At 40.1% G+C, this 27,713-nt stretch overlaps 9 protein-coding genes across 12 annotated transcripts; 5 read left to right on the top strand and 4 right to left on the bottom strand.

Moving 5' to 3' along the window:
- Positions 1–185: 185 nt before the first annotated feature.
- LOC9320815 (protein IQ-DOMAIN 1) lies at positions 186–2,984 on the top strand. Its single transcript, XM_021033199.1, has 6 exons — positions 186–413; positions 601–688; positions 797–1,094; positions 1,247–1,476; positions 1,758–1,877; positions 2,081–2,984. The coding sequence occupies exons 2-6, from the start codon at positions 629–631 to the stop codon at positions 2,744–2,746; spliced, it is 1,374 nt and encodes a 457-aa protein (XP_020888858.1). The 5' UTR covers positions 186–413; positions 601–628; the 3' UTR covers positions 2,747–2,984.
- Positions 2,985–3,124: 140 nt separating this feature from the next.
- LOC9320814 (mitochondrial import inner membrane translocase subunit TIM14-2) lies at positions 3,125–4,724 on the top strand. Its single transcript, XM_002884702.2, has 3 exons — positions 3,125–3,305; positions 3,608–3,786; positions 4,295–4,724. Exons 1-3 carry the CDS (start codon positions 3,303–3,305, stop codon positions 4,449–4,451), a joined length of 339 nt encoding a protein of 112 aa, XP_002884748.1. The 5' UTR covers positions 3,125–3,302; the 3' UTR covers positions 4,452–4,724.
- A 227-nt stretch (positions 4,725–4,951) lies between these two features.
- Positions 4,952–9,382, top strand: LOC9318701 (disease resistance protein RPS6). The gene is made up of 6 exons (XM_002884701.2): positions 4,952–5,506; positions 5,571–6,690; positions 6,792–7,097; positions 7,169–8,188; positions 8,298–8,607; positions 8,853–9,382. The coding sequence occupies exons 1-5, from the start codon at positions 5,046–5,048 to the stop codon at positions 8,316–8,318; spliced, it is 2,928 nt and encodes a 975-aa protein (XP_002884747.1). The 5' UTR covers positions 4,952–5,045; the 3' UTR covers positions 8,319–8,607; positions 8,853–9,382.
- A 32-nt stretch (positions 9,383–9,414) lies between these two features.
- On the bottom strand, positions 9,415–12,600 carry LOC9320813. Of its 2 annotated transcripts, none has more exons than XM_021030222.1 (7): positions 12,205–12,599; positions 11,466–11,943; positions 11,026–11,217; positions 10,707–10,946; positions 10,362–10,579; positions 10,013–10,267; positions 9,415–9,926 (listed from the first exon to the last, which is right to left on the bottom strand). In XM_021030222.1, the coding sequence occupies exons 2-7, from the start codon at positions 11,878–11,880 to the stop codon at positions 9,669–9,671; spliced, it is 1,578 nt and encodes a 525-aa protein (XP_020885881.1). In that variant the 5' UTR covers positions 11,881–11,943; positions 12,205–12,599; the 3' UTR covers positions 9,415–9,668. The 2 variants fall into 2 exon arrangements, with proteins under 2 accessions (XP_020885881.1, XP_020885882.1); XM_021030223.1 differs by having other exon boundaries at positions 9,427–9,926; positions 11,466–11,896; positions 12,205–12,600.
- Positions 12,601–12,805: 205 nt separating this feature from the next.
- Positions 12,806–14,547, top strand: LOC9318700 (40S ribosomal protein S23-1). Its single transcript, XM_002884700.2, has 4 exons — positions 12,806–12,910; positions 13,801–13,956; positions 14,054–14,180; positions 14,265–14,547. The coding sequence occupies exons 1-4, from the start codon at positions 12,906–12,908 to the stop codon at positions 14,403–14,405; spliced, it is 429 nt and encodes a 142-aa protein (XP_002884746.1). The 5' UTR covers positions 12,806–12,905; the 3' UTR covers positions 14,406–14,547.
- Positions 14,548–14,653: 106 nt separating this feature from the next.
- On the bottom strand, positions 14,654–17,246 carry LOC9320812. Its single transcript, XM_021030221.1, has 2 exons — positions 17,135–17,246; positions 14,654–17,016 (listed from the first exon to the last, which is right to left on the bottom strand). The coding sequence occupies exon 2, from the start codon at positions 16,993–16,995 to the stop codon at positions 14,848–14,850; it is 2,148 nt and encodes a 715-aa protein (XP_020885880.1). The 5' UTR covers positions 16,996–17,016; positions 17,135–17,246; the 3' UTR covers positions 14,654–14,847.
- Positions 17,247–17,281: 35 nt separating this feature from the next.
- On the top strand, positions 17,282–22,627 carry LOC9318699 (probable DNA helicase MCM8). Its single transcript, XM_021030220.1, has 17 exons — positions 17,282–17,694; positions 17,999–18,142; positions 18,215–18,332; positions 18,418–18,640; positions 18,733–18,896; positions 19,197–19,460; positions 19,586–19,681; positions 19,781–19,933; positions 20,414–20,484; positions 20,558–20,676; positions 20,857–20,986; positions 21,168–21,219; positions 21,312–21,468; positions 21,555–21,729; positions 21,923–22,093; positions 22,186–22,299; positions 22,397–22,627. The coding sequence occupies exons 1-17, from the start codon at positions 17,485–17,487 to the stop codon at positions 22,442–22,444; spliced, it is 2,409 nt and encodes an 802-aa protein (XP_020885879.1). The 5' UTR covers positions 17,282–17,484; the 3' UTR covers positions 22,445–22,627.
- Positions 22,485–25,156, bottom strand: LOC9318698 (pentatricopeptide repeat-containing protein At3g09650, chloroplastic). The gene has a single exon (XM_002882586.2). It carries the CDS (start codon positions 25,036–25,038, stop codon positions 22,720–22,722), a length of 2,319 nt encoding a protein of 772 aa, XP_002882632.1. The 5' UTR covers positions 25,039–25,156; the 3' UTR covers positions 22,485–22,719.
- Positions 25,157–25,395: 239 nt separating this feature from the next.
- On the bottom strand, positions 25,396–27,591 carry LOC9318697 (L-ascorbate peroxidase 2, cytosolic). 3 transcript variants are annotated; one of them, XM_021030228.1, is made up of 10 exons: positions 27,512–27,591; positions 27,292–27,432; positions 26,991–27,165; positions 26,621–26,686; positions 26,404–26,452; positions 26,233–26,315; positions 26,076–26,155; positions 25,882–25,984; positions 25,734–25,792; positions 25,396–25,584 (listed from the first exon to the last, which is right to left on the bottom strand). In XM_021030228.1, the coding sequence occupies exons 2-10, from the start codon at positions 27,411–27,413 to the stop codon at positions 25,566–25,568; spliced, it is 756 nt and encodes a 251-aa protein (XP_020885887.1). In that variant the 5' UTR covers positions 27,414–27,432; positions 27,512–27,591; the 3' UTR covers positions 25,396–25,565. The 3 variants fall into 3 exon arrangements, with proteins under 3 accessions (XP_020885887.1, XP_020885888.1, XP_020885886.1); XM_021030229.1 differs by having other exon boundaries at positions 27,548–27,566; XM_021030227.1 differs by having other exon boundaries at positions 27,292–27,539.
- Positions 27,592–27,713: the final 122 nt, after the last annotated feature.

Genomic DNA, 27,713 nt, shown 5'->3' with positions numbered 1-27,713 from the left:
GAGTAGCAACAGTGAAATGAGCAATTTAGAATCACTAAGAAATAAAAAAATATTAATCTCATTAGCTGCAGAAGCTGTTAAATCTAAAAAGTCGTTGAAGGAAAAGAAAAAAAAGCGCCAAGCTGTTAAAAGAGGAAATCAAAGTAGGGCCCACAGAGAAAGCAGCCCAATTAGTGGGCTCACACACAGAGACAAATACTCTCTCTGCTCCAAATTCCTTGTCTCTCTCTCTCTGAGTTCTCCTCAAGTCAGCAAAGATCAAAACTTCGACCCATTCAAATTCTTATTTCCAAGAAAGTCTCACATTGGCATTACAAGGAACTCTAAAGGCGTGTTTTTGATGGTTTAAAGTTGAGTTTCGAGTTTCTCTTCTTCTTCTTCTTCTTCTTCTTGTTCTAGATCTGCTTCTACAGGTTCGATTCCTCTTCTTCTCCCGTTTCCAGGCTATATAGAAGAGTCCTAGCAATTCAATCTAATTGTTCTGACTTTTGGGTTTAATCAAAGAATTTAGCTACTAGATTCGTGAGATCAAAGAATCTGTTGCAATCAGTGATTTTGGAATGTCTTTATCATCTTAATCAACATTTTTCATCTGAGTAGGAGGATCAAACATAGAACCGGTAACGAGATGGTTAAAAAGGCGAAATGGCTCAAGAACGTTAAGAAGGCTTTTAGCCCAGATTCAAAGGTACCAACTTTCTGAATTGTTCATAGTCACTGCTTCATATATTGATGTTATAATTCATGTTTTGGTGCCATATCAAATCCTATTTATATTTGATGTTTTTTCTTACAGAAGTTGAAACATGAATCTGTTGAGTGTCAAGATAGTGTAATCTCTTACCCTGTCTTGATTGCCACATCCAGAAGTTCTCCTCCTCAGTTTGAAGTTAGAGTTGATGAGGTCAACTATGAACAGAAGAAGAATCTGTGTCCTCCTTCTTCAGTTTCTGTGACTCCTACTGTTGCACATGTTCTTGTAGATTCACCTCCATCTTCTCCTGAATCTGTTCATCAAGCTATAGTTGATGATAGGTTTGCAGGCAAGTCAAAGGAAGATGCAGCTGCCATCTTAATTCAGTCTACGTTTAGGGGCAATTTGGTATGTTGTGGCTTGATCAGAACTTGTGTGCGTAGTCAATCATGCATTAATCTGTCTGAGATTTGGTTGATTTTTTCTAATCTTTGAGATACAATGTGTTTTGGTTGATTTTTTCTTTCTTTGAGATACAATGTGAGAAAAAAGGTTTTCTTTCTTTAAGTCTTTCTTGTGTAATGAGGGGGCAGGCAAGACTTAAGCTACTGATGGAAGGATCGGTTGTACAACGGCAAGCTGCAATTACTCTGAAATGTATGCAGACCCTCTCTCGTGTACAGTCACAAATCAGATCTAGAAGAATCAGGATGTCAGAAGAGAATCAGGCTCGACATAAGCAACTTCTTCAGAAGCATGCCAAAGAGCTAGGAGGCTTAAAGGTCTCACTTTCTTACTCTCTTGTTTATCTCAGATGCGATTTTCAGTTACTAAATTCCTTTAAAAAAAAAAAAAATTCCCTTTAAACTGCCTAAATTGGTTGAGTGATGGTAACATTCTACTCTGCATTACCCTTGCTTAAATTCGTTCTCTACTGACCTGTGGCTTTTCATGCGTTTGTCTTAATTTATCATCTCTTCGTTGTCTCTTCTGTTGGAATCTGATAATGCAGTAGCTTGTGATCTTTTTTGTTTATTCCTAAGACTAGCTCTTTCTTCTGCAGAATGGGGGTAATTGGAACGACAGCAATCAGTCGAAGGAACAGGTTGAAGCGGGTATGTTGCACAAGTACGAGGCGACAATGAGAAGGGAAAGGGCATTGGCATATGCATTCACACATCAGGTACTTCCACGGGTACCCAACTTAAATTATCTGCATAATCGCATAGAAACTTGCATGAACCTGAATAGCTGAACTTGTTGACAAAGTAGTCCTTAAATGCTGCTTAAAATTCCTGAGGCCTGAAGTTTGATATCTACACAACTCTAGCTAACATCATTGGATTTGGTTTAATGCTTATGATTATATCCGACTCATCTTTGCAGCAAAATTTGAAGAGCAACTCGAAAACTGCAAATCCGATGTTCATGGATCCCAGCAACCCGACTTGGGGTTGGAGCTGGTTAGAGAGGTGGATGGCTGGCCGGCCATGGGAGAGTTCAGAGAAAGAACAAAACACAACCAACAACAACAACAACGAAAACTCCTCGGTCAAGAACTCGACTAACCGTAATTCCCATGGAGGAGAAACCGCAAAATCTTTGAACCGCAACAAACTCAATATCTCGACTCAATCCAATACCCCATCATCATCATCCACTGCCACCAGAAACCCGAGAAAGAAGAGGCCAATTCCATCGCCCATAAAATCCAAAACCAGTGATGATGAGGCCAAGAGCTCGGAGAAGAACCGTAGGCACAGCACTGCAAGGTCATCAGTTAGTGATGACGAGACCCTGACTAGCTCAACAGCTAAACGTAGTAACCATCTGATTCCCACCACAAAACCAGTACGAGGCAAGCCCAAGCCCCAGAGCTCATCACGTGCAGCGGTGACCACAACCACAACGGAGGAAAACAGTGTATTACCGGAGAAAGCACCAGCAAAGAAACGGCTCTCCACCTCGGCTTCACCTGCACCCAAACCCAGACGATCCTCAGCCCCACCAAAGGTGGAAAAAGGCGCTCTCAAAGCAGAGAGAACGCCGTGACCAACCGAGGTATAAATAATTCATCATTATATGATTTTTTGTCGCCATGGATATGGAGTTATGAGATTGTGTATCAGCTATAAGCAATGTTGGTTACAAGAAAGTGTTACGATGATTCATTTGTGCAGTGTAAGTCTCTCTATCGTTTATTACTAGAATAATACTTACAACTTCAAGAACTCTCTGTGTCATTATGATCTTGTTGGCAGTGAAACGCATATTTCGTTGACGTTGCCAACTTTTAACTTTTTCATTATCAACTCTCAATTAAAAATTATTGATTTGAGAACCGAAACCAAGAGAAAAGAAACCGGTTCTGTTTTTTTTCCCATAATCGAAAGAAATCTTAAACGCGCTAAAGGAGTTAGAAGGTTTCGACTACTGTTTACGCAACGCAACCGAACCGACCTATCTGGGCCAAGTCCAAGCAAACCAGGAAATAGCTAAAACCCTAATCCTCAAATCGATCGACAAAATCGAACAGTTGTTTCCTATCTCTCTATCAGATCGTGTTTCTTTTCAGTACACTGTGCTCTTGCCCAATCCCTCTACAACAATGGTAACTTTGCGTGCATCTCTTCTTCTTCTTCTTTAGGGTATCTCTACAATTTCCACTCTTTACTGTTATTGCTGATTGATTTTATGAAAAGAATTTGATGATATCTCAAAGCATCCCTTTGATTCGATTAGGGTTTCTAAAAAGAATCCTCCTTTTTTAGAGCTTCTGCTTCTATTTTTGCTCTGTTGTGTTTGGGGTTTGTGTCAGTATCAGAATGTTTCTTCCAGGGTTTAACTCTGTTTCATCTTGTCTCAGTTTGTGGTTTATTGAATAAGATTCTTCTCTTCTCGTCTATTCTTCAGGTTGCAGCGATACTTGCAGGCGCTGCTGTTGCTGCTGCTGCTTATGCTGGTAAATATGGATTAGAGGCATGGCAAGCGTTTAAGCTGAGACCAGTTAGGCCTAGAATGCGAAAATTCTATGAAGGTGGTTTCCAAGCTACTATGAATCGGAGAGAAGCTGCTCTAATTCTCGGTGTTAGGTACCTTTCTTTCTGTCTTTAGCCCCTCACTACAAACGATACTAGTGATCTTGCCACTTTTGTTCTTAAATAAGGTTTCTCTTCTGCTAGTTTTGCAAAGACCTGTACTGCTCCTTTCGCTTTTGGTAGAATAGAAAGGAACCATTACTGGTTCACGTTCGGTGCCCGTTGTGTAATTGATCAGAAATAAGCAGTATGGTTTCCCACACTAGTCCTCTGTTGATCTCCGGCTAGTCATAGGGGAGATTCTTTCTGAATCCTTCAGTTTCGGTAGAATTGGAAGTAACCATTTACAGTTTTCTCAGGTCCCTGATTGGTAAATGTTCATTTATAGGCAGTAGGTATGCCACAGTAGTTCTTAATAAGTCTGCACTAGGGGCCAAGTTATTTATATTCAGTTTCTTTATGCATAACTATGTTCTTATACAATGGTTTGCTTATGATTTAGTGGCGGTTTTTGCGGCATTATTGTAGCTTGATGAGTTTGCCACTTATGGTGTTTGAACAGGGAGAGTGTAGCGGCAGAGAAGGTGAAGGAAGCTCACCGGAGAGTGATGGTGGCAAATCATCCAGATGCAGGAGGAAGCCATTACCTTGCGTCTAAGATCAATGAAGCCAAAGACATGATGCTTGGCAAAACCAAGAACTCTGGTTCTGCGTTTTGAAACCGTCTAGTGAGGTTGATTGACAAAGCCATGTTTCTGAGATCAAGAAGAGGGTGATCAAAAATTGACGTCTTTTTTCTTATTCTTTCTTTTAGCTAGATCAAGGTTGATGTATAATGTAGGTGAGATTTTGTTCGAATTCGCAAGTTTCTTCTAACCTGAGGAATGTGGGAAGCAAATTGGAATTGAAATCTAGTTCGATTTTGTTTTCGAAAAAGTGTTAGCAAAAATTATTCAATCATAAATAAATTTAAAAATCAGTAGGATCCGAGCCGAACATATTCTTTGAACATGTAATAACTTCATCGATTTTGGTGTACTTTGAAAAAAGTGTTAACGATTTATTTTTTCTGTTTATCAAGGATGCTGCATGATTCAATCACAGTGGTGTATGAATCGAGGAGAAATGGCTAAATCGTAAATTGTATTTTTCCTTTTTAATGGAGTCAAAATAAGTAACGGAAGATATTTTGTTTGTGCAAGTCCCAGTCAATGGGGCCTCCCGGTGCAAAGACCAAACACAATGAGCTCCATACTCGCTGATGGTTGTTGTCTCAAAATCTCAGTTTTCCGTTGATCTTTTGGTAAATCTTGATGGCTACTTCCTCTTGCGTTTGGGTGTTCGATGTCTTCCCGAGTTTTAGCGGAGAAGATGTCCGAAGAACATTCCTCAGTCACCTTCTCTTGGCATTGGATCGCAAATTAATCACTTGTTTCAAAGACAGTGAGATCCAGAGAAGCCAGTCGATAGGCCTGGAGCTTGTACATGCGATTAGGGGTTCAAGGATCGCGATCGTCGTCTTCTCGAAAATATACGCCTCTTCAAGCTGGTGTTTGAACGAATTGCTGGAGATCGTGAAATGCAAGGAAGAGAAAGGTCAAATGGTGATACCAATCTTCTACGCTTTAGACCCTTCTCATGTCAGGAAACAGACTGGCGACTTTGGAAAGGCGTTTGAAATGATTTGCGAGAGCAAAACAGATGAGTTGCAAATTCAGTGGAGAAGGGCTTTGACGGATGTAGCTAATATCCATGGATATCATTCTGAGAACTGGTATGATCGTTCATTGATCCTTGTTGAAGGTGGTCTTTTTTCTCATCATCTTTTTCTTTACTAGGTATAACGAAGCACACTTGATTGAAGAAATCGCCAATGATGTTTTGGGTAAACTTAATAATGTAACACCGTCAATGGAGTTTCTTGACTTTGTTGGAATCGAAGATCATCTGGCCAAGATGAGTCTGTTGTTGTGCTTGGAATCCGAGCAAGTGAGGATGGTTGGGTTATGGGGTCCTTCAGGAATTGGAAAGACTACCATTGCAAGAGCTCTTTTTATTAGAATCTCTCGTCACTTCCAAAGCAGCGTTTTCATAGACAGGGCTTTTGTATCTAAGACTATGGAAATTTTTAGGGGAGCCAATCCTGACGACTACAACATGAAGCTCCATTTGCAAGAAAATTTCCTCTCTGAGATTTTAAATAAAAAGGATATAAAGGTACATCATTTAGGCGCGGTGGGAGAGAGGCTAAAGCACAAGAAAGTTCTTATAGTACTTGATGATTTGGATGATCAAATAGTGCTAGATGCCTTGGTCGGTGGAACTCAATGGTTTGGATGTGGGAGCAGGATCCTTGTGATTACAAAAGATAAGCATCTTCTAAGAGCTCATGGGATTGATCGTATTTATAAGGTCGGTCCCCCTTCTCATAAACTAGCTCTAGAGATGTTTTGCCAATATGCTTTCAGGCAAAACTCTCCACGTGAGGGGTTTGCAGAGCTTGCTTCTGAAGTCACAAAAGGTGCGGGTAATCTTCCTTTGGCTCTTAACGTTTTTGGGTTGTATTTGCGGGGGAGGGACATAGAGGATTGGTTGGATATGTTGCCTAGGCTTCGGAAAGGACCCTACGGGAAAATTGAGAAAGCACTTAGAGTTAGCTATGACGGGTTAGGTAGCAAAGAAGATAAAGCAATATTTTGTCACATTGCATGTCTTTTCAATGGTATGGAAGCCAATGACATCAAGCTGTTACTTGCGGATAGTGACTTGGAAGTTAATATCGGGCTTAAAAACTTAATTGATAACTCCCTCATACATGAAAGAGGGAGTACTGTACATATACATTGTTTGGTACAAGAAATGGGTAAGGAAATCATCCGTACACAGTCCAACAAGCCCAGAGAACGGGAATTCCTGGTGGATTCTAAGGATATTGGCGATGTATTTAATGATACCTCTGTAAGTGCTCCTTTGATTACTCATTTGATACTATGTTAACGAGAAATTGTAACTGCTTGTTAATTAAGATAATGATTATCTCTTCGATTTTTTTCTTTCAGGGTGCTAAGAAGGTTTTGGGTTTATCATTGAGTCTAGCAGAGTTTGATAAGTTGCACATAGATAAAAGGGCCTTCAAAAGGATGCGTAATCTACGTTTTCTTAGAATCTATGAGGACTCATTGGACTTGCATAACCAAGTCAGATTGCACTTACCAGGAGGCCTCAGCTATTTTCCCCCAAAGCTCAAGTTACTCTGTTGGGATGGATATCCAATGCGAAGTTTGCCAGCTAGCTTTCGTGCTGAACATCTTAATGTGCTCAGAATGCGGAACAGCAAGCTCGAGAAACTATGGGAAGGAGTAGAGGTATATTTTGAGAGTAGTTGTTGACAATCCTTTGACATGATCAGTAACTTTAAGTTTTTTTTTTTGTTCAGTCATCTGCATACCCTGAGGATAGGGTGGAACTTCCTTCTTCTCTTCGGAATCTCAATGAATTATATATGCAAACTTGCTCAGAGCTAGTTGCTCTTTCTGCCGGCATCAACCTCGAATCTTTGTATCGGCTTGATCTCGGTGGATGCTCACGGTTTTGGGGTTTTCCTTATATCTCAAAGAACGTCTCATTTCTCATTCTAAACCAAACAGCTATTAAAGAAGTTCCTTGGTGGATCGAGAACTTCTCTAGGCTCATATGCCTAGAAATGCGGGAATGCAAAAGATTAAGATATATATCCCCCAAGATTTCCAAACTTAAACTTCTCGAGAAGGTTGACTTTTCAAATTGTGAGGCATTGACTTCTGCTAGCTGGCTTGACGGTCCAAGTGCTGTAGCAACGGGAGGAAACAATATTTACACTAAGTTACCAGTGCTCAATTTCATCAACTGCTTCAAATTAGATCAAGAAGCTCTCGTTCAACAATCAGTTTTTAAGTACCTGATTTTACCAGGTAGAGAAGTCCCTTTATATTTCACCAACCGAGCTACCGGAAGCACTCTGGCTATCTGTCTACTTCAGAGATCTCTCTCTCAACAATTTTTCGGATTTAGGGTTTGCATCGCGGTTGATACCCATGAAGCTAATTCCTTCACCCCTAGGTGGATATGTTGTCACGTCACAAGAAAAGATGGGAGCTCCTTTGATTCCACTGATTGTCACCTTGCCATTGATTTACCGCGTCAGATGGATAACCATCTGGTTATCTTTGACTGTTGTTTTCCTCTAAACAAAGACATTGATGCTCTAGCTGAACTGAACTACGATCGAGTAGATATAGAGATTACTTTCACTACTGACTCTCTTTGCAAAATAAAAGGATGTGGTGTACGACTCTCTGAGATTTGTTCATATTTGGATAACGGACTTAGTAATGTTTGTGAAGCTGATGAAAGCAAACACGGTGAAGAGTATGGAGACAGTATTGCAGAAATAAGGAGAAGTAGGAAGCGAGTGCGGGTAAGTATTAGGCAACTAAACAGAGCATCGTACAATATATCTCATTTTTTACTTTTCAGGATCAACCAAAATACTGGTATAACAATTGTTTATTGGTTTGTTTCTGCAGATAATGGAAAAGTCGATTTAAGAAAGTACTGACTTGCTCTTCAGCCAAACCCATAAGGAACACTGGAAGTAGCAAGTTTGAATAACAAGTACTGACTTGTTACTTCTCCTTGTCTCTGCACCGCCGTCTCCACTGAGAATATGAGATATGCAATGTTCTGTTCTGTTCAGTTTATGCCTAATGCTTACCTGCAGTGGGAACTACTCTCAATATGAATGAGGAATTCTGCCCATTCTAGTGGAACATTGTAATATCGGGAGAATCAGCATGGATTCTTCACAGTCAGCCAAGCTGGTCAGACGTTTTTTAGGTAAGTCAAGAATCTCATAAACCATCTTACATTAGGTTCCAAATCAATTGTTGGGATTTTCAATCAAGTATCTATGAGTAGATTCTACCACGACCAAAGAGTGGATCTAATTGTGTAATTTTATACGTTATAACCAAAATGGGAAACACATTAGTATTTAACTTTTCTGTGCTTTTTGAAATTGCTGGCTTTACAACTAGTCGAGTTAGATAACGTAATGACAGGTGTTATGTTCACTGTTTCAGCGCGTGTTTACAAGAGGGTTTTGAAGAACTCACTCTTCTTGCCAATATGCCGAAGGTATTGAGCTAAACAGACACTTGAGAGTGAGGGTTGTGACCTGATTATAGAAACAATCTGAACAAGCTATTGGGTCTTTTGGTGCATTCCCAATGAACTGTAATATCCATAATAACCATATGGGCGCTCAGGCATTGCTTGCTGAATCTACCACCAAGCTGTCTTTGGTCAGTGCTTTTTACCGAGGCGAAGCAGCCAGTTTGCAAGGCCGTTTCTATAGAGATACTCTTTCGCGAGGGAAGAGAGTATAAACTTCAGAGTAGCTTCTTGTTAATGGGTGATAATTAGGCTTTACATAGTTTTCAGCTGTTCAGACAAAAGTGAAGCATGTTCTTCATTCTGCATTGCTGGTCCGAACCAAGATTGTGTATTATTTATGTCCATGGATCATAATTTTTCTAGTTTCTTTTTGACTGGTGGAATTGTATCGACTGTTTCTCTTAGATTCAATTCTACAGAAAAGTCTGATTGGTTAGATTCAATTTTTTAGACAATGAATCCGAAAACTATTCAAACAAGAAGTAAAATTGCATTTCCAATTAATAGATAGCTGCTTCAATAAAATGTTCTTTCACTTGCACTCTTATTAGTGCTAAATGTGATCTCAAAATGAACTAAACTTAGTTACCTATAAAATCTGAAACTTCAACCAAAAAAAGAACGAAAGCATCTCTTGACTCTTGGTGTTATTTACACGTTTCTCCATGATGGAACGAAGACCAAGAACAACGTGTTTCTATATTCTTTTATAACCTGTTTACTTACTCCTTGGTAGTGCTACTGTCAGATAGACCTGTCTTTGGTTGATCCGGTTTATGGGTTTCCGTTCTTTGTTCGGATAACTCTACCGAGCCCCTTGGTTCTCCAAATATGGCCGAAAAGATCTGCTTGTGGCACTCATCACAGAAATAGAAGTAAGAGAAGTGGCCTTCGTTTGGGAGTCTATGTACAGATGCTTCTGGTATGACCCGGCTAATGTAATCAGTCACTGAAGGTGGACTGACTCGGTCGTCCATACCCTATGTGACCACAACCAAAATGAGTAACTCACAACTCGACAAAGGTGATCACGTAGATGGCGGTTTTAAGTGTGATTTCAACAAACCTGCCATATGTGTACGGGTTTCCGGAACCCAATAAGTTCACATTCGGATTCGCTGTACATTGACATTAGCCAAGAGAGGACGCCATTGGTTCTACACTTCTTCTGCATGTGGAATTCGGGAAGACTAAAGCCCCAATTTGAGACCTGTAACCCGGCTTCTTCGACAAATGGTTTTGCAGTTCCTTGCCGTACAGACTCCTCCACGTTCCTTTGGTAAAGATCTTCAAAAACTGGATCTGTGATTACAAGTTTGTCCTGAAATGGAAAAGTGGCATTTACAGGTTTAGCTTGTGAGAAATCACAAAGACCCAAAACCTTGGGAAGAGACACTTAATGAATACAGACTTACCTTTTCTCCTAATGACATTGACATCCACTTATCCAGCGGCTCGAGATTACCGGAGAGAAAGGACCTGCGATATGAGAAAGGAAGAAGACTTGGCCACCGAAGTGCTAAGAAGTACATGAATTTCCTCTTTCGTTGCCACTGCTCCCACGTTTTTGCAATCTCTTCCTTTGTCATGCTTGGCTCATATGGATTTATCATAGGCGCTACCATGGCAACTCCTGTAGATTGATAAAAACACAATCTTTCCATATTATTTTGTGTCATTCTTTGAAACTATCACAATGTGAAAAACCATGAATTGTGGAATGATATGCATTCAAATTTTATCCAAAAAATGGAAGGTACCAGCTATTTGGTCCGGAAAGTATCTCATTGCAGCCCAGACATGAACACTACCAGTGGAATAGCCGAGTAACCAGAACTTGTCAACAATCCCGAGAGCAGCAGCTAAGTCAATCATATCCGAGGCTGATGAGCTAAGGTTCCGAGCACGATGGGGATCACTCTCTCCAAACCCTGGAAGATCATATGACACTAGACGGACACCATAGTCCTTGAGCAATGATTCTTTTACTCCGGGTATACCTTAATAAGATCATGTTGAAACATTAGAGGCAAATCAGATGTCAAACATTAGAAAAAAATCGAGCTTATTTGATCATACCTGCAAGCCGAGAGGAAAGAAAAGAATGAGGAACAATTAGAGAGTGTCTAGCTCTGTCAGCTGAAACACCAAGCTCCTGGTAAGCTAAATATCTACCATCTGGAAGCAGTACACGGCTTGCACTGGTAGGATGCAGACGGATTTTCTTCAACACTGGGACAGATCTATCATGGTCTGAACAAAAACTCAATGCTGCACTTAAAAAGTTAGATATGTCAGAGAAAGGATACAAGCTTCTCTTACACCAAAGAGAACCTAATCAAGACTGCCACTTAAACGAACATATAAGAAGAATCAAGATAACTATATTACAACAACACCAGAAATTTCTAAAAGACTCATCCCAATACACAGTTTTCTAGCAGACATTTCGAATAACTGTGGCATTGCAAATATATCAAAATGGTGATCCAAAACCACATAACTGTTTGATCATATACCTGTGAGAGCTAGGAGGAAGACGAAGAAAATCACAGGCCAAGCATGAACAGGATCACGATCCTCAGGCAAGTAGTCGTTAAGGAAGCTAAGCTTCTTAGAAACCTTAGCAGCTGGTTTCCGGAGCTTACGCACAACGAAAGAGTCTTCCGTCACCACCATCTGCTGCACAACGTCTTTGCATCCGATTGCGAGATCCAAAAGCATTTCTCCCCAAGACTTGATAAACCCCGTCACTTGATCCTTCAAACTCTCCACTGATTCGGATCCAGAACCCGACCCGAAACCCGAACTCTTTGACCTTGATTCATTATCCGCCGTCAGATCAATCGGAGATCCGTCGTATTGTAAACCTCCGTCCATGAGACTAGCAAACTCGTCTTGCCACGTAGGCACTCCTCTTGGCATCTCCTCCATTGTCAAAACGAAATCCCTAAATCCCAAGTACGAAACAACTCTTCAGAGCAAGAAGAAGAAGACCTGGACATACATTAAAAGTGGTGTTTATGAGCAAAGAGAAGAAAACACAAAGAGCGCGAGAGAGAAGAACATGGCGAGAATGAGCTGCAAACTGACACCTTTACAAGCGTGATCTTCAAGCTCACTTTTTTCTATTTTAAAAATTACTTCTTTCTAAATAAATTAAAAAACCCAAAGAGAATAATTTCAATAACGAATCAAAATCTCTCTTTTTATTTGTTTTGCATTAGAGAAATCGAAAGAGACAAAAGTTTCTCTTACCAAATGACGCAGAAACAGCTTAGACGTCGTTGATCATCATCGTCACCAATCTATCTTCTTCAATATTTTTCCTTGATTTTGGACTGGTTTATTGTCAAAGAAATTTACTCCAGTCCGCCATTGACGATCCTTTTCTTTTTTTTGTATTTTACCGGTTGAATAAACAAATAACGACCGTCAGATCAAGATCGCCCTTTTAAGAAAATGGACGGTCGTGCATGTCGTTTATTGACGCAGAGTACCGGCTGAACCGGTGCGTGTCGTGCGCTTCCTTATGCTTAGCTTTGTGTGCCTTTTACCTGCTACAACCGGTTTCGCTTACAGGAGGAAGGGGCTTGCTGACGTGGCGGATAGTGTGGGAGTCGTGGGCTAGTAGGTGCACCGTGCACGTGACTAGGACTGGAAAAGTGGAATGTTTAATGTAGCGAATACCTTAAGGAGTTAGCATAATATTTGGGTTAATAACATGTGATGGATGGGCCTTCATGATAGGCCCAAATATAATAAACTAAATATAAAAATAATCATTAGTCGTATTAATTAATATTATTGCAGACCGGTTAATGCCTAACCAGGAGGGTTGACCCATGCCTATATAAGTATCCTCAACATTAGGGTTTCTCAATCTCAACAACTTAAAAGGTCGCGCCTTTAGCAGTTTCAGCTCATCTCTCTACTTTGTCTCTCGCGCCGTCGTCAATATGGGGTACGGTTTCCTTTCATAGATTCTTTGTGTTCAATCTCATCTCTCCGTATAAGCGATTGTGTTTTTGTTATTTCGCGTTTAGGATTTGTTGTTTCTTTTTATTCCGGTGGATTTGAAACATACATTGTGTGGCAGGACTTGTTTCATATTCACCACTGAGTTCTGTGGGATTAACGAAACTCGTATTTGTTTCGAATGTTTTGTTAATTACCATGTTGAATCTACGAAGTTGCAAAAATTCGTTATAAATGTTGGAGTTATTTGTCTGAAATGTGGAAATTAAGATTATGATTATTGATTTTGTCCTTACTACTGTCTCTCCTCTTGTGCAAGGGCGGACCCACTAAGGAAATGGGGAGGTCACCTGACCTGGTCAAATTATTAAAAAATGTGTGAATGCATAGAAAAGTCTAAAGTCTGTATAGCATATTTGGCTAGAATCTGTGTTTTGAAACCCTTTGTACCCATGTTCGACTCCCCAAACTGACTGTTTTGGTATTTTTTATTTATAATTATGTTTATTTTTTTCTTAGTCTCGAAAATCGCTATATCAATTTTAGGATTTAGTATAACTTTTTGTTGATTATGAAAAAACTTAATTTTTTTCTAATATATTAAATGTTTGTGTAATATATTTCCGTAATAAAGTACATGATTCACATTATCTAAAATCACTAATTTTTTTTGTGACCCTGGTAAAATATATTTCTGGGTCCGCCACTGCTCTTGTGTTTGCCAAAGCTGAAAGTATTTGTATATTTAGATTCTGACTTTATGTTCTCTGTCAACTCCGAATTTGTTTTATATGTTACGTATTTGATTTTCTGGGCATCTGATGAAATGTCCCTTGGTTTCTCAATTTCTTATATCTTTTTTTTGAATATCTTAAGTAAGCCACGTGGTATGGGAGCTGGGCGCAAGCTGAAGAGGCACCGGATTAATCAGAAGTGGGCCGACAAGTATTACAAGAAGTCTCGCCAGGGCAACGAGTGGAAGAAGCCTTTTGCTTGTTCTTCTCACGCTAAAGGAATCGTTCTTGAGAAAATGTATGTTTGTATAAACATATTTATATTTACCGTTTTGTTGATTTTGTTAGTAGTATAGATCTTGACTTTGATGAGACTCTTTTGTTTGATTATGCAGTGGTATTGAGGCTAAGCAGCCTAACTCTGCTATCCGTAAGTGTGCTAGAGTTCAGTTGATCAAGAATGGTAAAAAGATTGCTGCCTTTGTCCCCAATGATGGTTGTTTGAACTACATTGAAGAAAATGTAAGTTAGATGACAACTACTTTGAGTAGCAATTATATTCTTACTAATTTGTCCAATCTCTTGACTCATTGATGTTGTGTGTAGGACGAGGTGTTGATTGCTGGATTTGGGCGTAAAGGTCATGCTGTCGGTGATATTCCCGGAGTTAGGTTCAAAGTGGTGAAGGTCTCTGGTGTCTCACTCTTGGCCCTTTTCAAGGAAAAGAAGGAGAAGCCTAGGTCTTGAGCTCTACTACTGCTCAAGCTTTTGTTTATGGATTTTTTTGATATTTGAAGACATTTTTATGTTTTACTTCAAGATTCAGTGATATCTCTTATTCTATTTTCCTCATTGTACGAGGAGTTGAGTTTAATCTTGTTTTTGATTCGTTTGTTTTGGAATTTGGATTCAAATTACCCTCATGTATTCTTTTATTCAAATTCATAATTTGTTTTGGATTCAAATGAAATCTTGATCATTATATTGCACAAATCTGGAAACAAAAATAACTTTGTAACATTCTCTCACTTGTTTGTTCAACTCTGATCAAATCATACAATTCTAAACTTCGAAAGAGAGAAGTCAGCTACAAGGTATATTCCACTCTTGGGTACTAAGTACTAACAAGAACCGGACACGATTTTTAAAAAATCTGTATTAGTGGGTTAGGCGCTGATGCTGAGCCTTCCTACTCTGCAGATACATCTTCCTTGGAACTATCAGAGCAGTTCTTGTTTGGCTGCTGTTTCAAGTCCAAGCCACTGATTTTCTCCCCAATTAGATTGCTGTCCTTAATAATAGTTTTCTCATCCGCAATATTTGCAGCTTCTTTCTTATCCTCATGTACCATCTGCTCTTTAGCAGAGTCTTTCAAGTCCCTAGACTCCAACATCGGGTCCTCCACAAGGTTAGTACTAGGAGCTTCCTTTATGACCTGTTCAAGTTCTCCGGATAGTTGGTGGTCTACGCTGATGGAATTGGATTTCCCACTTGGGGTTTTGGTAACAGAAGCAGCGTGAGGGCTTGAAAGTGTTTCATTAGTTGAAGGAGAAATCTCTCTTGCAGATAATGCTTCGGCTTTAGGTTTCTCCTGAAGACTTTTTCCATTGCCATTGCTCTTGGCTGCCTTTTTGGAGGTCGAATCACTGCAAGGTATGAGTCTTGTAGGTGTTGAACAATGCATCTGGTTTGCTACTTTCAATATGCTTGCCCCAATTCCGAAACTTTTTCTAGCTTTCTCTGGTGTTATCTTATCACCTGCAGACAGACTGTTTTTTCGATCATTTTTGTGAGAAATTGGTGATCCTGGATCCTCTGTTTGCAGGTTTTCCTTAATCTTTTTCGTGGATTTGGGAACTTTTGACTGCACAACCTTGCGTTTCTTTTCGCAATGCGGAACTTTACCAGAATTTTCATGTGATGTGTTCCTATTATGTCTGCTTAAGCGTTTCTCAGCAATGAACTCTGCCAAAGTTTTCTCCTTTTTCTTTGGAACAGTAGTTTCTTCATATTCAAACACTCCATCGTGTTTACAGTCATCTTGGACTTCTGTCTTTCTTCTTTTAGTATAAACTTGTTTACTCTTTTTCGGTTCAAGATCAGAGACTTCCACTAAGCTACTTTTCTCTTCTGCAGGAGAAATCTTGGGTGCAGACTCTACTGACCCCTGGAGTGTCACAAACTCAGGGAGGTCAGTGTAGCCTTTCCAGCGATTAAAAGCTAATAATTGTGCTCTCTGACTTACAAGCTGCAGCGCATCAGTAGCATCATAGATAGGAGAGCATGCTAAACGCTTCACATATCCCACAAGGTCTGCAGGTTCAAAGAAGACTGCACTTGAGACCTTGTCTCCACCGTGTATTGTGCTTGAATCTTCTCGGATTCCAGGATTGATTATATTCTGAGTCTTGATCTTCTGATAGACTTCCTCTGAGATACAAGAACAAGCTAAACCAAACTCTATCCGTCTTGATACCTCTTCTAAAGCAAAATCAATAGCATCAATAAAATCAGGTAGACTACTCTGCTTTGCCATTTGGGAGAAGTGCTGTCGAAAAGGCTTTACCCGTGACGCATCGTTCCAAGCAAAGGTGCAATCTCCAAAATAAGTTACTAAGAAACTTCCTTTCTTGAAATACTTCTTCGCCTTGTCTGTTGCAGCCGAGGCATCAAACACCTGTCCAGGCCACCACGGATGGCTCCTTACTTTAGCCCAAACCAAATCTGAGTCAGAGATCTTCACCTTCGCAGTTACAAGGAAATTATCATCATCCAAAATACTTCTATCCTTGCTCTCATGCGGTTCTAAACCCATAAAACATACAACATCCAAATCCTCAACTTTTGTTCCTTGCTTTTCTAAGCCATCGAGTTTTCTATCCTCACCAAGGTCTTCACTATCAGAAACCTTCACATCCCTGAGATCAGCGCCATGAGAACAGACCATGTCAGGTTCCACTTCCTTCTCAATCAAAAGCTCCCTTTCCATCCCAGCAGAATCTTTTTCACCCTCTACCATCAATACCTCTTCGCTATCTACTAGGACCTTGTTCTCACTTTCGTTACTCTCTCCACCTACATTTTCGGTTCCAGTGCCTAGATCTAACCCTCCATTTACAGATTCCGTTTCCTTCTCCAGATCAGTAAATCCATTTACTTTCTCCATCCCATTATCACCAGCTGAAGCTAAGTTGCCGCATCCTTCTTTATCATCTCCATATGTTTTCAGCTCCTGAGCTTGACCAGCTAGGGTTTCAGACATTTGATCATTTCCAACCTCAAACCTCGACGCACTAGCCTCTGAGACTGATTCAACACGTTCTGATTCCGTCGACATAAGCAGTACCAAAACAAAACCCTAGAAGAACGGAGAAAATGGTAATCATCAGAAATTTGCTTCAGTTCATTTCCCAACAAAACAAATAACAGAACCTACAGGTGAAGAAAGAAAGAGAGAGAAGCTGCTCGCAACAAACCTCCGGTGACGGTCGTGACAAATAGCGAATTTTCCGGCGGCGGGAGCTAGTTTCTTGAATGAAGTAAACGAAGACGTCAAATCTAACCAGAAACGGGTTTCTCGTTTTGGGGTTTTTTTTTGTTGCTGTTGTTGTGACTTTTTTTGTGCGGTACAGTCCACGTGGCGGACAACTAAAGCTTTATTAAATGATTTTATCCTTTCTCTGGGTTTTAGGGTTCAAATCATTTGGCCCACTTACCAAAAACCCATAACAAAAAGCCCTTTACTTTTTTTCCCGCCAAAAACCATTGGCCAAAACGAGATTTTCTATGTGAGTGACGAGCGAGTGTTACGGTGGTTTAAGCGGTGATGGGATTTTACGGAGGCGGCAACGACGGTGGAAGCATGACATCGGGTCGCCGTGAATTAACCGGAATTGATTCTTTCGGCATCGGGAAAGTATTAGCTGTATATTTTAAGGACAACGAGAACTTGGCCATTGATGAGGATAAGTTGCTGCTCACGGCGGAGCTTATCCGCGTATTCTCCACCTCACCTGGTAGAGACCTAGTTTCTCAGGTATGCTAACTACTTGGCCACCATCAAATTAGAGCTTATAACCTCAATTGCATCAAATTCTGGTAAATTTTTTATGAATCGAAATTTTACAAAGCTCTAGATTCGAAATTAAATTCCGGCATAAAATTATAATCTATTTAGCTAGATTTCGCTTCCGCTCTAATTCTATGAAGAATTAGGGTAGATAGAGCACGATTAATCAACTTCTCTATACGTCAATTAGTTTTCTTAGTATCTAAAAATAGGAGAACAGTTCATAAATATCTTTCATTGCATGAGAGAATTGACACAAAATGGGAAACAGGTGAATGACGAAGGTGGTGGTTCCTTCTCTTTGTCGCTTGATCTCCAACAATTCAAGAAAATATCCGATATCGAGAACTTTTTCATAAATCTCGAGGATAATCCCAAAGGAGTTATCCCATGTATGAATGCTGCTGTTCACAAGGTAGTGTATTAAATTTCATTGGGTTTTTTTTCTTGGTTGGCATAAGATGAAGACTTATATTATCTTTCACAGCTTCTTTTAGGTCAATGGGAGACTAATGAGTTTGAGAATGGCATGAAGATCAGTGTTCGTCTGCATAATTATCCTGAATCTTCTATCTCCCTGAAAAACCTCAGAGCGGCTTATATTGGTAGACTGTCTCATTTGGCGGAATGAATAATAAGATTTAAAACCTTAAGTGAAATGTAGCATGAGTGAGTGCTTTGAAATTGCAGGAAAGCTTGTAACAGTTCATGGCACTGTTGTTAAAGTTAGTACTGTGAAGCCCCTTGTCACACAGATGGCTTTTGACTGTGGAAAGTGCAAAACTAGCATAACCCGGGAATTTTCTGATGGAAAGTTTTCACCTCCACTAAAATGTGACGCCCATGGATGCAAGTCCAAAACGTTTACTCCAATCCGGTCCTCTGCTCAGACAATTGACTTTCAGAAAATCAGGTGTTCTCCTATTTGCGTTATCATTTTGTGTACTTCATCTTTGTTAGTTATGTATCTTGCCATTGTTAGCAGCTGTCCAAATTTTATTTTAGGGTACAGGAGTTGCAAAAGCCTGAAGACCACGAAGAAGGACGGGTACCCCGAACTGTAGAATGTGAGCTGATGGAAGACCTTGTGGACACATGTATCCCTGGTGATGTGGTGACAGTTACAGGGATTATAGGAGTAATTAATAATTACATGGATATTGGGGGAGGTATTGATCTATAACTTTTCATGGCGCTCTCTCCATCCTTGTTGTGTCCATAATTTGCAAACATTACCATGCCCAAACGCCTGCTATCCTCACCCATAGAATAGCTGGAAATTTGTCTCTTAAAATTCTTTTCCATGGTTTTTGGGCATCTCATTGCAGGAAAGTAAAATAGAACACTGCTATTCTAAGTTGTTTGTTTACTCATAATGACATTTTACCAAAGATCAGGAGCTAAAAGCCTCATTACTGGTGTTAAGCCATACTCAGACTTAACAAACATTTAAAATGCTCCTGTTTCAGGGAAATCGAAGACCAAGAATCAAGGATTTTACTTTTTGTTTATCGAGGCAGTTTCAGTGAAAAACACCAAGCGACAATCTGCATTTGAGAACTCAGAAGACTCTAGTAGCAGTGCCCAGTCTGCAGATGTTGGTGACTTATATTCATTCTCACAGAGAGACTTGGAATTTATTGTGAAGTTCAAAGAAGAATATGGTTCTGATACATTCCGTCGCATACTTCATTCAGTCTGCCCGTCTATTTATGGCCATGAAATTGTCAAAGGTTATACTTCTGTCCATTACAAGATTTCCTGGGATATCATTGGTGATGACGTGATGATTACAATTAGAAGCATTGCATATCATGATACGTCTGTTGTTTGCTTTTTTTTCTTATCATTTCAACAGCTGGGATAACACTATCTCTTTTTGGAGGTGTAAGGAAGCACTCCATGGATCGGAACAAAGTTCCAGTCAGAGGAGACATTCATGTCATTATTGTTGGTAAGCTTTTGAACCAAGTTTAATTTGAGCTGAGGAAAGGTTATTTGTAACTAATTTGAAGCACGGAATTGTGATTGATGATTTTCGATGCACTAATAGGTGACCCTGGATTGGGCAAAAGTCAGCTCTTGCAAGCAGCAGCTGCCATTTCCCCGCGTGGCATTTATGTATGTGGTAATGCGACGACTAAAGCAGGGCTCACCGTTGCTGTAGTGAAAGATTCCATGACAAATGACTATGCGTTTGAGGCTGGTAGCTCCTTCTCTCTGCTTTATTTAGCCCGCAAAAATCTCAGCATATTATTCTATTGTTTCCGATATGGGTTTGAGTCATGCTGTTGATGGATAGTTTTACTTAATACTTAGCCTAAAGTGGCAGTCTAGTTGAGGTCCTAAAATTATTTGCTTGTTTTGATGCTTGAGGGTTTGTTATGCCTAGTTTCTAGTGATGTCATTTTATGTGGATGTTATACTACTGTCTTATAGTTTCGCTAGAATGGGGGATCAGTTAGCAGCAGTCTAAAATATTTCTACAAGATATATATAGTTCATCTCAAGGATTTGCATCTTCAAAAGTGTTTGATCAGTATTAGGATAGGGTTTTATTGAAGAACTTCACAATAGTGAAAAGTTTTACATGCATAGGAACTCTTACTTTAAAATATGTTCAACTGATTTGTGTGTAGGACGAGAAACCTTTGTCTTAGTTAACCTAGTGCTACCCTGTGAACAGGTGCCATGGTACTCGCAGATGGTGGGTTGTGCTGTATTGATGAGTTTGATAAAATGACCACCGAGCATCAGGTTTTTTCTTATCGGCAATGTCATTACTTCTGATGTTGACATTTTTCTCATTACTTACATCACATTGCCACAGGCGTTGCTAGAAGCAATGGAACAACAATGTGTCTCTGTTGCAAAGGCTGGGCTTGTAGCTAGTCTATCAGCTCGAACTTCTGTTATAGCAGCAGCAAATCCTGTTGGTGGCCACTACAAGTAATTTTCTTACTTTTTTGCTATCTCATCATTGTGGGAGTGTTTGAATCATAGTTACGACACTGTTAAGTGCAGAATAGCCCTGCGTCTTTCAAGGTTTGAGACAGACTGAGATAAGAAAACCAAAGTAGCATAATGTGTGTTCTTGATATTTACATTGTCTTGATGATCTCATTTCAGCCGTGCCAAAACTGTAAACGAAAACTTAAAAATGAGTGCTGCCCTTCTCTCACGGTTTGATTTAGTTTTCATATTACTTGACAAACCTGATGAGCTACTCGACAAGCAAGTCTCAGAACATATTATGTCGGTGAGTCTCTCCATCCCAAATTATTGTTTTGGAGCATGCCTCACAGAGATATTAGCAGATTTTCATCTCTCGTAGATGGAAAAAAAATCAGTGACAGCTACAGTGCATTTTATTATTGACTCTACGCATTGATTATTCAAAGCCATTAATATAAAATCTTACCTTTGAATTTTTCTTGCAGCTTCATTCTGCAAGTGGAGAAACATCACCTGCACTAAAGAAGTTTAAACCAGGTCCACTTTCTTTTGGTTGTTAGGTATATAGCTAGTATAAACAGGACCTTATTGAAGATAAATTCTTGACTTCTTGTTTAATATAAATGCAGCATCACAGAATGCTGGATATGCAAACATGCATGCAAAAGGGAATTCTCTACTTTCAAGACTGCAGTTGGACTCTAAGAAAGATGACGACTTTTCTCCAGTTCCTGGCCAATTGCTTAGGAAATATATTTCTTATGCACGGACTTTTGTCAACCCTAAGTAATTTGATCTATCTCCCAGCTGCAATGACTAAATGCTCGCGAGTGAAATTAGGTATTATGGATAACATCTCTTTATCTGTTCAGGATGTCAAAGGAAGCTGGAGAGATCATACAGAAGTTTTACTTGAAGCTGAGAGACCATAACACATCTGCTGATTCCACACCAATAACAGCAAGACAACTGGAAAGTTTGGTTAGGCTTGCGCAAGCTAGAGCTCGGGTTGATTTAAGGGAAGAAATAACAGTCCAAGACGCCATGGTAAGCAAGATGCATATGTTTGACCATAAACTCGATTTACATGCATACCATACATGTATAAAAGTATTATCCTCTGATCTTTATTGCTGAATAAGGTAAGCAGCTAGCATGAAAATTTCAATTAAGATCTGCACTGTTGTGATCTTGTCTTGGACCACTGTCTTGACTTTTGTCCTTGGATTTGCTTTTACAGGATGTGGTTGAAATAATGAAAGAATCGTTGTATGATAAGCTTATAGATGAACATGGGATTGTGGATTTTGGTCGGAGTGGAGGAATGAGTCAACAAAAGGAGGCCAAACGTTTCTTAAGTGCTCTTGATAAGCAATCAGAGCTGCAGCAGAAAGATTGTTTTTCTGTTTCTGTATGGACAACTTCTCTGCTCGACATTTTGCTAATGACGATTCTGACATTATATTATGACCAATTTCTTACTCAAAAACAATTTTACTGCAGGAGATGTATAGTTTAGCTGATAGAATCGGCCTACGAGTTCCAGACATCGATACTTTCCTAGAGAATCTGAATATTGCCGGATATTTACTCAAGAAGGGACCAAAGACTTACCAGGTATATTCCTCCACCTAACTCAGAAACAAGAATGGTCAATCAGAGATGGATAAAGGATTGAATTTAGTTTTCTTACACTGCCTAATTTTATATACAGGTCCTCTCCTCATCTTATTCCCGGAGTCAGTCATCCAGGTCAAGATGATTAGCATTCCGAGTAAAAACCTTCCTTTATAACAGAGACATTTTAAGTAAATCTAGCATGTTCATTGCCATAGTATTGTTCATATCTAATTATGAACCTGATCATCAAAATCAGTCAATTGTATATTACACAATGCCAGAAACTCCTTAGTATATTATATCATGGACTTGTGTTGAATGTTTATGTCGTTGTTCACTCACACCTACTGACTTACATCTACGGTAGAACCTAGTATACATTGTTGTATAAGAGAGTAGCCTGATCAATATCTTGATCTAGTCTTCTCTTGGACCTAACTTCCATTCACTTCCATAGTAAGAATTAGGTAAACCGAGCCAAAACTTGAAAGCTTCAGCCGCTCTCTTTCGTTCTACCCGCCTATCTATTCTGGCTTGTGAAGCATGTTTGCTAGTGAACATCCTCGAGTGCATCTCCACATAGATCTTCTTGTACTTAGTCTTATTTGGAGGTATCCCATTCTCTTCCATACATGCGATTATCTCCAATGCCTTCTTGAAAAACGCAGCCCTGACACATATATCTGCTAGCGTATCTAACAACCCTTCATCCGGTTTCAACATCGGAGGAGATGGATCTGAAGAAGAATCTGAAGGTGCTTCTTTCTTTTTCACCTCACATCTTTCCTTTATTTCCTTCCAAAGCAAGAGCGCCTCACCAGGTTTCCTCGCCAGAGAAACCCCATTGGCTAGACTCCCATAGGTTGCTACATTTGGGTAAAACCCGTTTTCTTTCATTCTTGAAACCACTCTCTGAGCATCTTCAATCAAACCTAGCCTGCAATACCCTTCAACCAACATGTTCCAAGCGATCAAATCAACTTTGACCCTTGGATCATTCATCATCTCATCAAACACCCTATTTGCCAACTTGGGTTGCCCCGACATTGCAAAAGCCTTCATCAAAGTTGTGTAACTAATCTTAGTTGGTGCAATCCCTCTCGTTCTCATTTCATTGAAAAACGCTAGAGCTCCTGCGCTATCATCTATAAGAATGCATCCATCTATTATGATGTTATAGGAAACCACATCTGGCTCAATCCCTGCATCTTCAGCCATCTCTCTTAGTAAATCCTCTGCCCTATCTATCTGCAACTGCTTACAATATCCTTTGAGCAGAACATTATAAGTAATCCTATTTGCAGGAACACCCATCCGAGCCATCTCGGCTAACACTTGTCGTGCTCTATCCATCAACCCAGCTTTTACAAAAGCTGACACAACCGTGGTGTATGTAACTTCATCTGGGTGACTGTTTCTATCATCTTGACGCCTCATCGCCTCAAGCATTCTAGCTGTGTCTGCCACACGCCCATTCTTCATATAACCTTTCATCAACGTCGTGTAGATCCTTGAGTCTGGTGCAAAGACTTTAGGCAACAATGGCGGGTCACCGCTCGGATCAACCGAATTAGGCAGCAATTTCTTGAACACATCCTCAAACCCCTCTTCACTTACCTCATCCCGAGCCGAATAACCCGAATCTTCATCATCCTCAAACGCATCTTCATCATCTTCTGCTGCTTCTTCCTCTTCTTTCTCCTTCAAATCCTCAGCATTGCATTCTCGTAGAACCTTACAAAGATCTCTCCTTTTCTCCCTCATCGCTTGAACAATTCTCTCCGCAGTACGCAAATCACCGAACCCAACATATGCTGCAACAAGGGAATGCATTGTAGTCATACAAACCTTAATCCCCTTGTCAATAATCCTCTCCAACACATACACAATCAATTCCTTCCGATCAACCCTCGCACACAGCTTGATCATAACATTGTAAGTCAAGACATCAGGCTCACAATCCCACTCAGACATTTCGTCGAACAACTTCCAGTACTTCTCAGTATCACCAAGGTTTGCACAAGCGTTAAGCACTGCGTTAAACGCCGCCGTATCAGGCCTCGATTGAGCAACCAAAGACTGGTCACCGAAACGTTTGACTCGTCGCGTAATAGCGGTAAAGAGTTTGATAGATTCTTCCGGTCCATCATCTCCGGCAGCAGAGAGACTAGCTACTGCAGCTGTCCACGCTTTAACGTGAGGTAAATACCCAGAACGAATCATGGATTTGATGACGGAGACAGCGTAAAGTGTTTGGCCAGACTTCGCTGCAGCCATGGCGAGGAGACCGAGAGAATTAGCGTCCAAGCGATGAAGCTGGCGTTCATTGCGGAGGCGCGTGAGGATAGACTGTGCGCGCGTGAGACTCTCGGGTTTAGATTGATAAGATAACTGAGAAACTAAACGGCTAAGACAAGTTGGTCCAGGGAGATGAGTTGACTGAACATACTTAGCCCAAGCTTCATCGGTTTTTCTATTGCGGAGGAGAAACAAAAGCTCTTGGTCGTTGTGTGTTGAATACGCCTCTGAAGGAGAGCCCAAGAACGACGAGAGGTCTCCGGCGGAGCTATTAGCAGTGCCGGAGGCGGACCGTTGGAAAATTGGGCGACGCGTGGGACGACCAGCGTTGGTGATGGAAGTGTTGGGGAGTGTGAAAGACACCGGAGGGGTTAACGAAACGGAGTTTGGGTATGGAGGAAACGACGGTGATGACGTCGGCGGTCGGAGAATGTTCATTTTAGGTCCATTGGAGAGAGAGTGTGTCCTGTAATGTAAAGCCTCCAAATGGATTGTTTGAGTGGAAAGGAGTTGTGCTACGTCGTCGTTTTGAGTTCAAGCAAATTAATAATATCTCCCATCTTATTTTTCCAAAACAAACAAACTAGAATGATCCTTCTAAGATCAAAGCTATTGTAGATTATCTTTGGTTTTCTGAATTCACAAAGATAAAATTTTAAGAAACAATCTCTAGTCTCTACTATGCTATGCATAATTGCACATCATTTTTATCATCCGTGATGATTTGATGGTGATTTTTACTATATTTTTTGGTGGATCCATAATTTTATCATCTAATCCCAAAGTATTGTAATGTCAGAGATATGATGATGTTGTCTTATTTCATTAGTTACAAGCAACCCCAAGGCATACGTACAATACAAATCCTTCCATTCGATTTTACTGTCTTTCATATGATTACAACACGATAATGTGAAGGAACAAGAATCAAATTCAAGGGATAGGACATGGCACCATATTCCATATTACTCCTTGTCAGCAAACCTGTTTAGTGATTATATCTGGTTTAGACAAAATCTGTTTGTAATTGAAAAGTTTCTGAGGAACAATCGAAGTTTACGACTAGGAGTAGGACAATAAGAAAAAAGTTAAAACAAAATGTTGAGAGAGAGATTGTTTTATGTGTTATTTACCCGAGTTCTGACAACTTCAGATGAGCTTCTTTATAGTCTTCGAAGAAGGCATCCTCATCCTGAGAGTAACAATCGAGTCTGTGATATATCCTATTGACATATATGTATGACGAATGAGAATCATGAAATGATGAGTTGAATAACTTACTGCCGCATATCTCTCAACAAAGGGACGAAAGAGAGGATCATCGAGAAGAGCCTTGTCGCTTGGTAATTGAAGAAGTCCTTCTTTCTCTCCGCTTAGTATCTCTCTGTTTAACAACCATCAAGATTCAAGAGCTTCTGATTCAGCTCTGGTCCAATTCAAGTATGAGCAAGCAGAAGCAGAGAATCTGATCTTACTTGAAATAGGAGTTGTCGAAAATGAGCGGGTTTTGTGTCCATGCTCCCTCGAATCCTGAGCGCTCCTTGTGGCACCGACCCTGAAAGTATATGAATGGTATGAGCCAAAACTGGGGAAAAGCTCATAAGTCTTTGTTTTTGGATGCAGCATACATACCAAGGTGTGTCCACCAGACAATGCAACAATATCTTTGTCATTGAGTCCCATCCGACTAAACACATCTCTTAGATGATCCACGCCTGGATGACAATAAAACAGATTATGAACATGTATCTATATCTGTTACCCGAATTCAATACTAAATGCATTTTCTAAGATCTGCTTTACCTTTGGTGGCCTGAGGCAGACGACCTTCAGGAGGTGGCTCAACTTTGTCCTGAAAGATGAAGTTTGGTTTAAGTTAATCACATGAACAAAACTTAGCAGTGGTGTCTGTATCAGACCATCATCAGTGAGTTGTGATTTAAATCGAAGAAATTGCGAATCGAAGAGATGAAGCAAAGAATTGGTAGCCAGAAAACTGAGAATTTGAATATTGACTCACCAGTCTACCAGGATGGAATGGAATCTCGGGTCCTCCAGTGATCTCAACAGCAACAACTCCAGCTAGCTACAGTAACCAAAAAATATGGGAAATACAAGGTAAGCTTTTAGATTCAGTTGTGTGAATGTAGTTCAAAAACCAGAGGGCCAATAGCAGACAGCTGAACCTTTTTAGGTCATAACTTAGCGGTTATTACCAACAAAATCACTTCAAGCTCGTAATTACTACATTTGGAAGTTACAATCATTGATCAGGCATCCCTAAACCCTTGAGTCTATGGTTCTACCTCAATCCAGTAGTTACTACAGTTTGATGCATCCCTTGCTTCAGTATTACAGCTAAAAAACTCAGCACAATGTTGAAACTTTACCTGGTAGAAATCAGCATAAGACAGAATGGGGAACAGCTCCTTGATCGGCTCAAGAAGCCTAATTGCTATATCAAGACCATTGTTGGCCTCATGGGCTAGCTCTTGGGGATGCCTTATCGTTCCAAACGGTCCTCCTGTCTTCGTCTTCACGTCAAATGTCCCAGCCGAGTGCCATCTTCAAATTTTCCCAGCAAAAAGAAACTCTCAGAGACAACTCACAAACGCATCAACACTCATAAGCAAACGAAAAGGAACTACTATTCAGAAACAGAAGAGACTGGAACCAGAGAGAGGATCTTACGCAAGACGGAGAACGATAGGAGCACAGTGCTTCTCGGCGATAAGACCACGGAGCTTCCTCTTGCATCTCTGAACAGCTTTCTTGTACTCTTCTTTCACTTCCGGGTAACTCTTATTCACCATTTTTCAAATTCGCTTCTCTCTGCAAAATCGTTAAAAACTTTAATAAACCCAAACAGTATTCCTTACCTATCGATTAATAGGTGATTACAAGAACATACTCAAACACAGTGATCGATCAAATAAGAAGTCATTACTTTAGTTTGCAATTTATAGAATCGGCTGATGATCAAATGAAGAAGCTTCTAGTTTCTGTCTTCTTTTAAAGATACCGTGAGATGGACGGTTATGATTTGTAGATGGAAAGAGACCCTTGGCGCGCCTTCCAGAAACTACCATAATGAACAAAATAATACAAATTTT

Source organism: Arabidopsis lyrata, assembly GCF_000004255.2.
Source record: "Arabidopsis lyrata subsp. lyrata unplaced genomic scaffold ARALYscaffold_3, whole genome shotgun sequence".
NCBI classification, from domain to species: Eukaryota; Viridiplantae; Streptophyta; class Magnoliopsida; order Brassicales; family Brassicaceae; genus Arabidopsis; species Arabidopsis lyrata.
This window is presented reverse-complemented; position numbering and strand designations above follow the sequence as displayed.

Excerpts from the sequence above, each read along its gene's own strand:
- LOC9320813 (XM_021030223.1), bottom strand. The coding sequence starts at position 11,880 with ATGGAGGAGATGCCAAGAGGAGTGCCTACGTGGCAAGACGAGTTTGCT. Across the intron at positions 10,268-10,361 it reads CAATGTCATTAGGAGAAAAG|GACAAACTTGTAATCACAGA; the intron begins GTAAGTCTGTAT and ends TTTCCATTTCAG. Across the intron at positions 9,927-10,012 it reads AACCCGTACACATATGGCAG|GGTATGGACGACCGAGTCAG; the intron begins GTTTGTTGAAAT and ends GTGGTCACATAG.
- LOC9320815 (XM_021033199.1), top strand. The coding sequence starts at position 629 with ATGGTTAAAAAGGCGAAATGGCTCAAGAACGTTAAGAAGGCTTTTAGC. Across the intron at positions 689-796 it reads CTTTTAGCCCAGATTCAAAG|AAGTTGAAACATGAATCTGT; the intron begins GTACCAACTTTC and ends TTTTTCTTACAG. Across the intron at positions 1,095-1,246 it reads AATTCAGTCTACGTTTAGGG|GTTTTCTTTCTTTAAGTCTT; the intron begins GCAATTTGGTAT and ends GTGAGAAAAAAG.
- LOC9318700 (XM_002884700.2), top strand. Across the intron at positions 13,957-14,053 it reads GGAATCGTTCTTGAGAAAAT|TGGTATTGAGGCTAAGCAGC; the intron begins GTATGTTTGTAT and ends TTGATTATGCAG. Across the intron at positions 14,181-14,264 it reads TGAACTACATTGAAGAAAAT|GACGAGGTGTTGATTGCTGG; the intron begins GTAAGTTAGATG and ends TGTTGTGTGTAG.
- LOC9318698 (XM_002882586.2), bottom strand. The coding sequence starts at position 25,038 with ATGAACATTCTCCGACCGCCGACGTCATCACCGTCGTTTCCTCCATAC.
- LOC9318697 (XM_021030228.1), bottom strand. The coding sequence starts at position 27,413 with ATGGTGAATAAGAGTTACCCGGAAGTGAAAGAAGAGTACAAGAAAGCT. Across the intron at positions 26,453-26,620 it reads CATTCCATCCTGGTAGACTG|GACAAAGTTGAGCCACCTCC; the intron begins GTGAGTCAATAT and ends TTCATCTTTCAG. Across the intron at positions 25,793-25,881 it reads TTGTTGAGAGATATGCGGCA|GATGAGGATGCCTTCTTCGA; the intron begins GTAAGTTATTCA and ends TGTTACTCTCAG.
- LOC9320814 (XM_002884702.2), top strand. Across the intron at positions 3,787-4,294 it reads GCTCTAATTCTCGGTGTTAG|GGAGAGTGTAGCGGCAGAGA; the intron begins GTACCTTTCTTT and ends GTGTTTGAACAG.
- LOC9320812 (XM_021030221.1), bottom strand. The coding sequence starts at position 16,995 with ATGTCGACGGAATCAGAACGTGTTGAATCAGTCTCAGAGGCTAGTGCG.
- LOC9318699 (XM_021030220.1), top strand. The coding sequence starts at position 17,485 with ATGGGATTTTACGGAGGCGGCAACGACGGTGGAAGCATGACATCGGGT. Across the intron at positions 18,641-18,732 it reads ATTGACTTTCAGAAAATCAG|GGTACAGGAGTTGCAAAAGC; the intron begins GTGTTCTCCTAT and ends ATTTTATTTTAG. Across the intron at positions 19,682-19,780 it reads CATTCATGTCATTATTGTTG|GTGACCCTGGATTGGGCAAA; the intron begins GTAAGCTTTTGA and ends ATGCACTAATAG.
- LOC9318701 (XM_002884701.2), top strand. The coding sequence starts at position 5,046 with ATGGCTACTTCCTCTTGCGTTTGGGTGTTCGATGTCTTCCCGAGTTTT. Across the intron at positions 5,507-5,570 it reads GGATATCATTCTGAGAACTG|GTATAACGAAGCACACTTGA; the intron begins GTATGATCGTTC and ends TTTCTTTACTAG. Across the intron at positions 8,189-8,297 it reads GAAGTAGGAAGCGAGTGCGG|ATAATGGAAAAGTCGATTTA; the intron begins GTAAGTATTAGG and ends TTGTTTCTGCAG.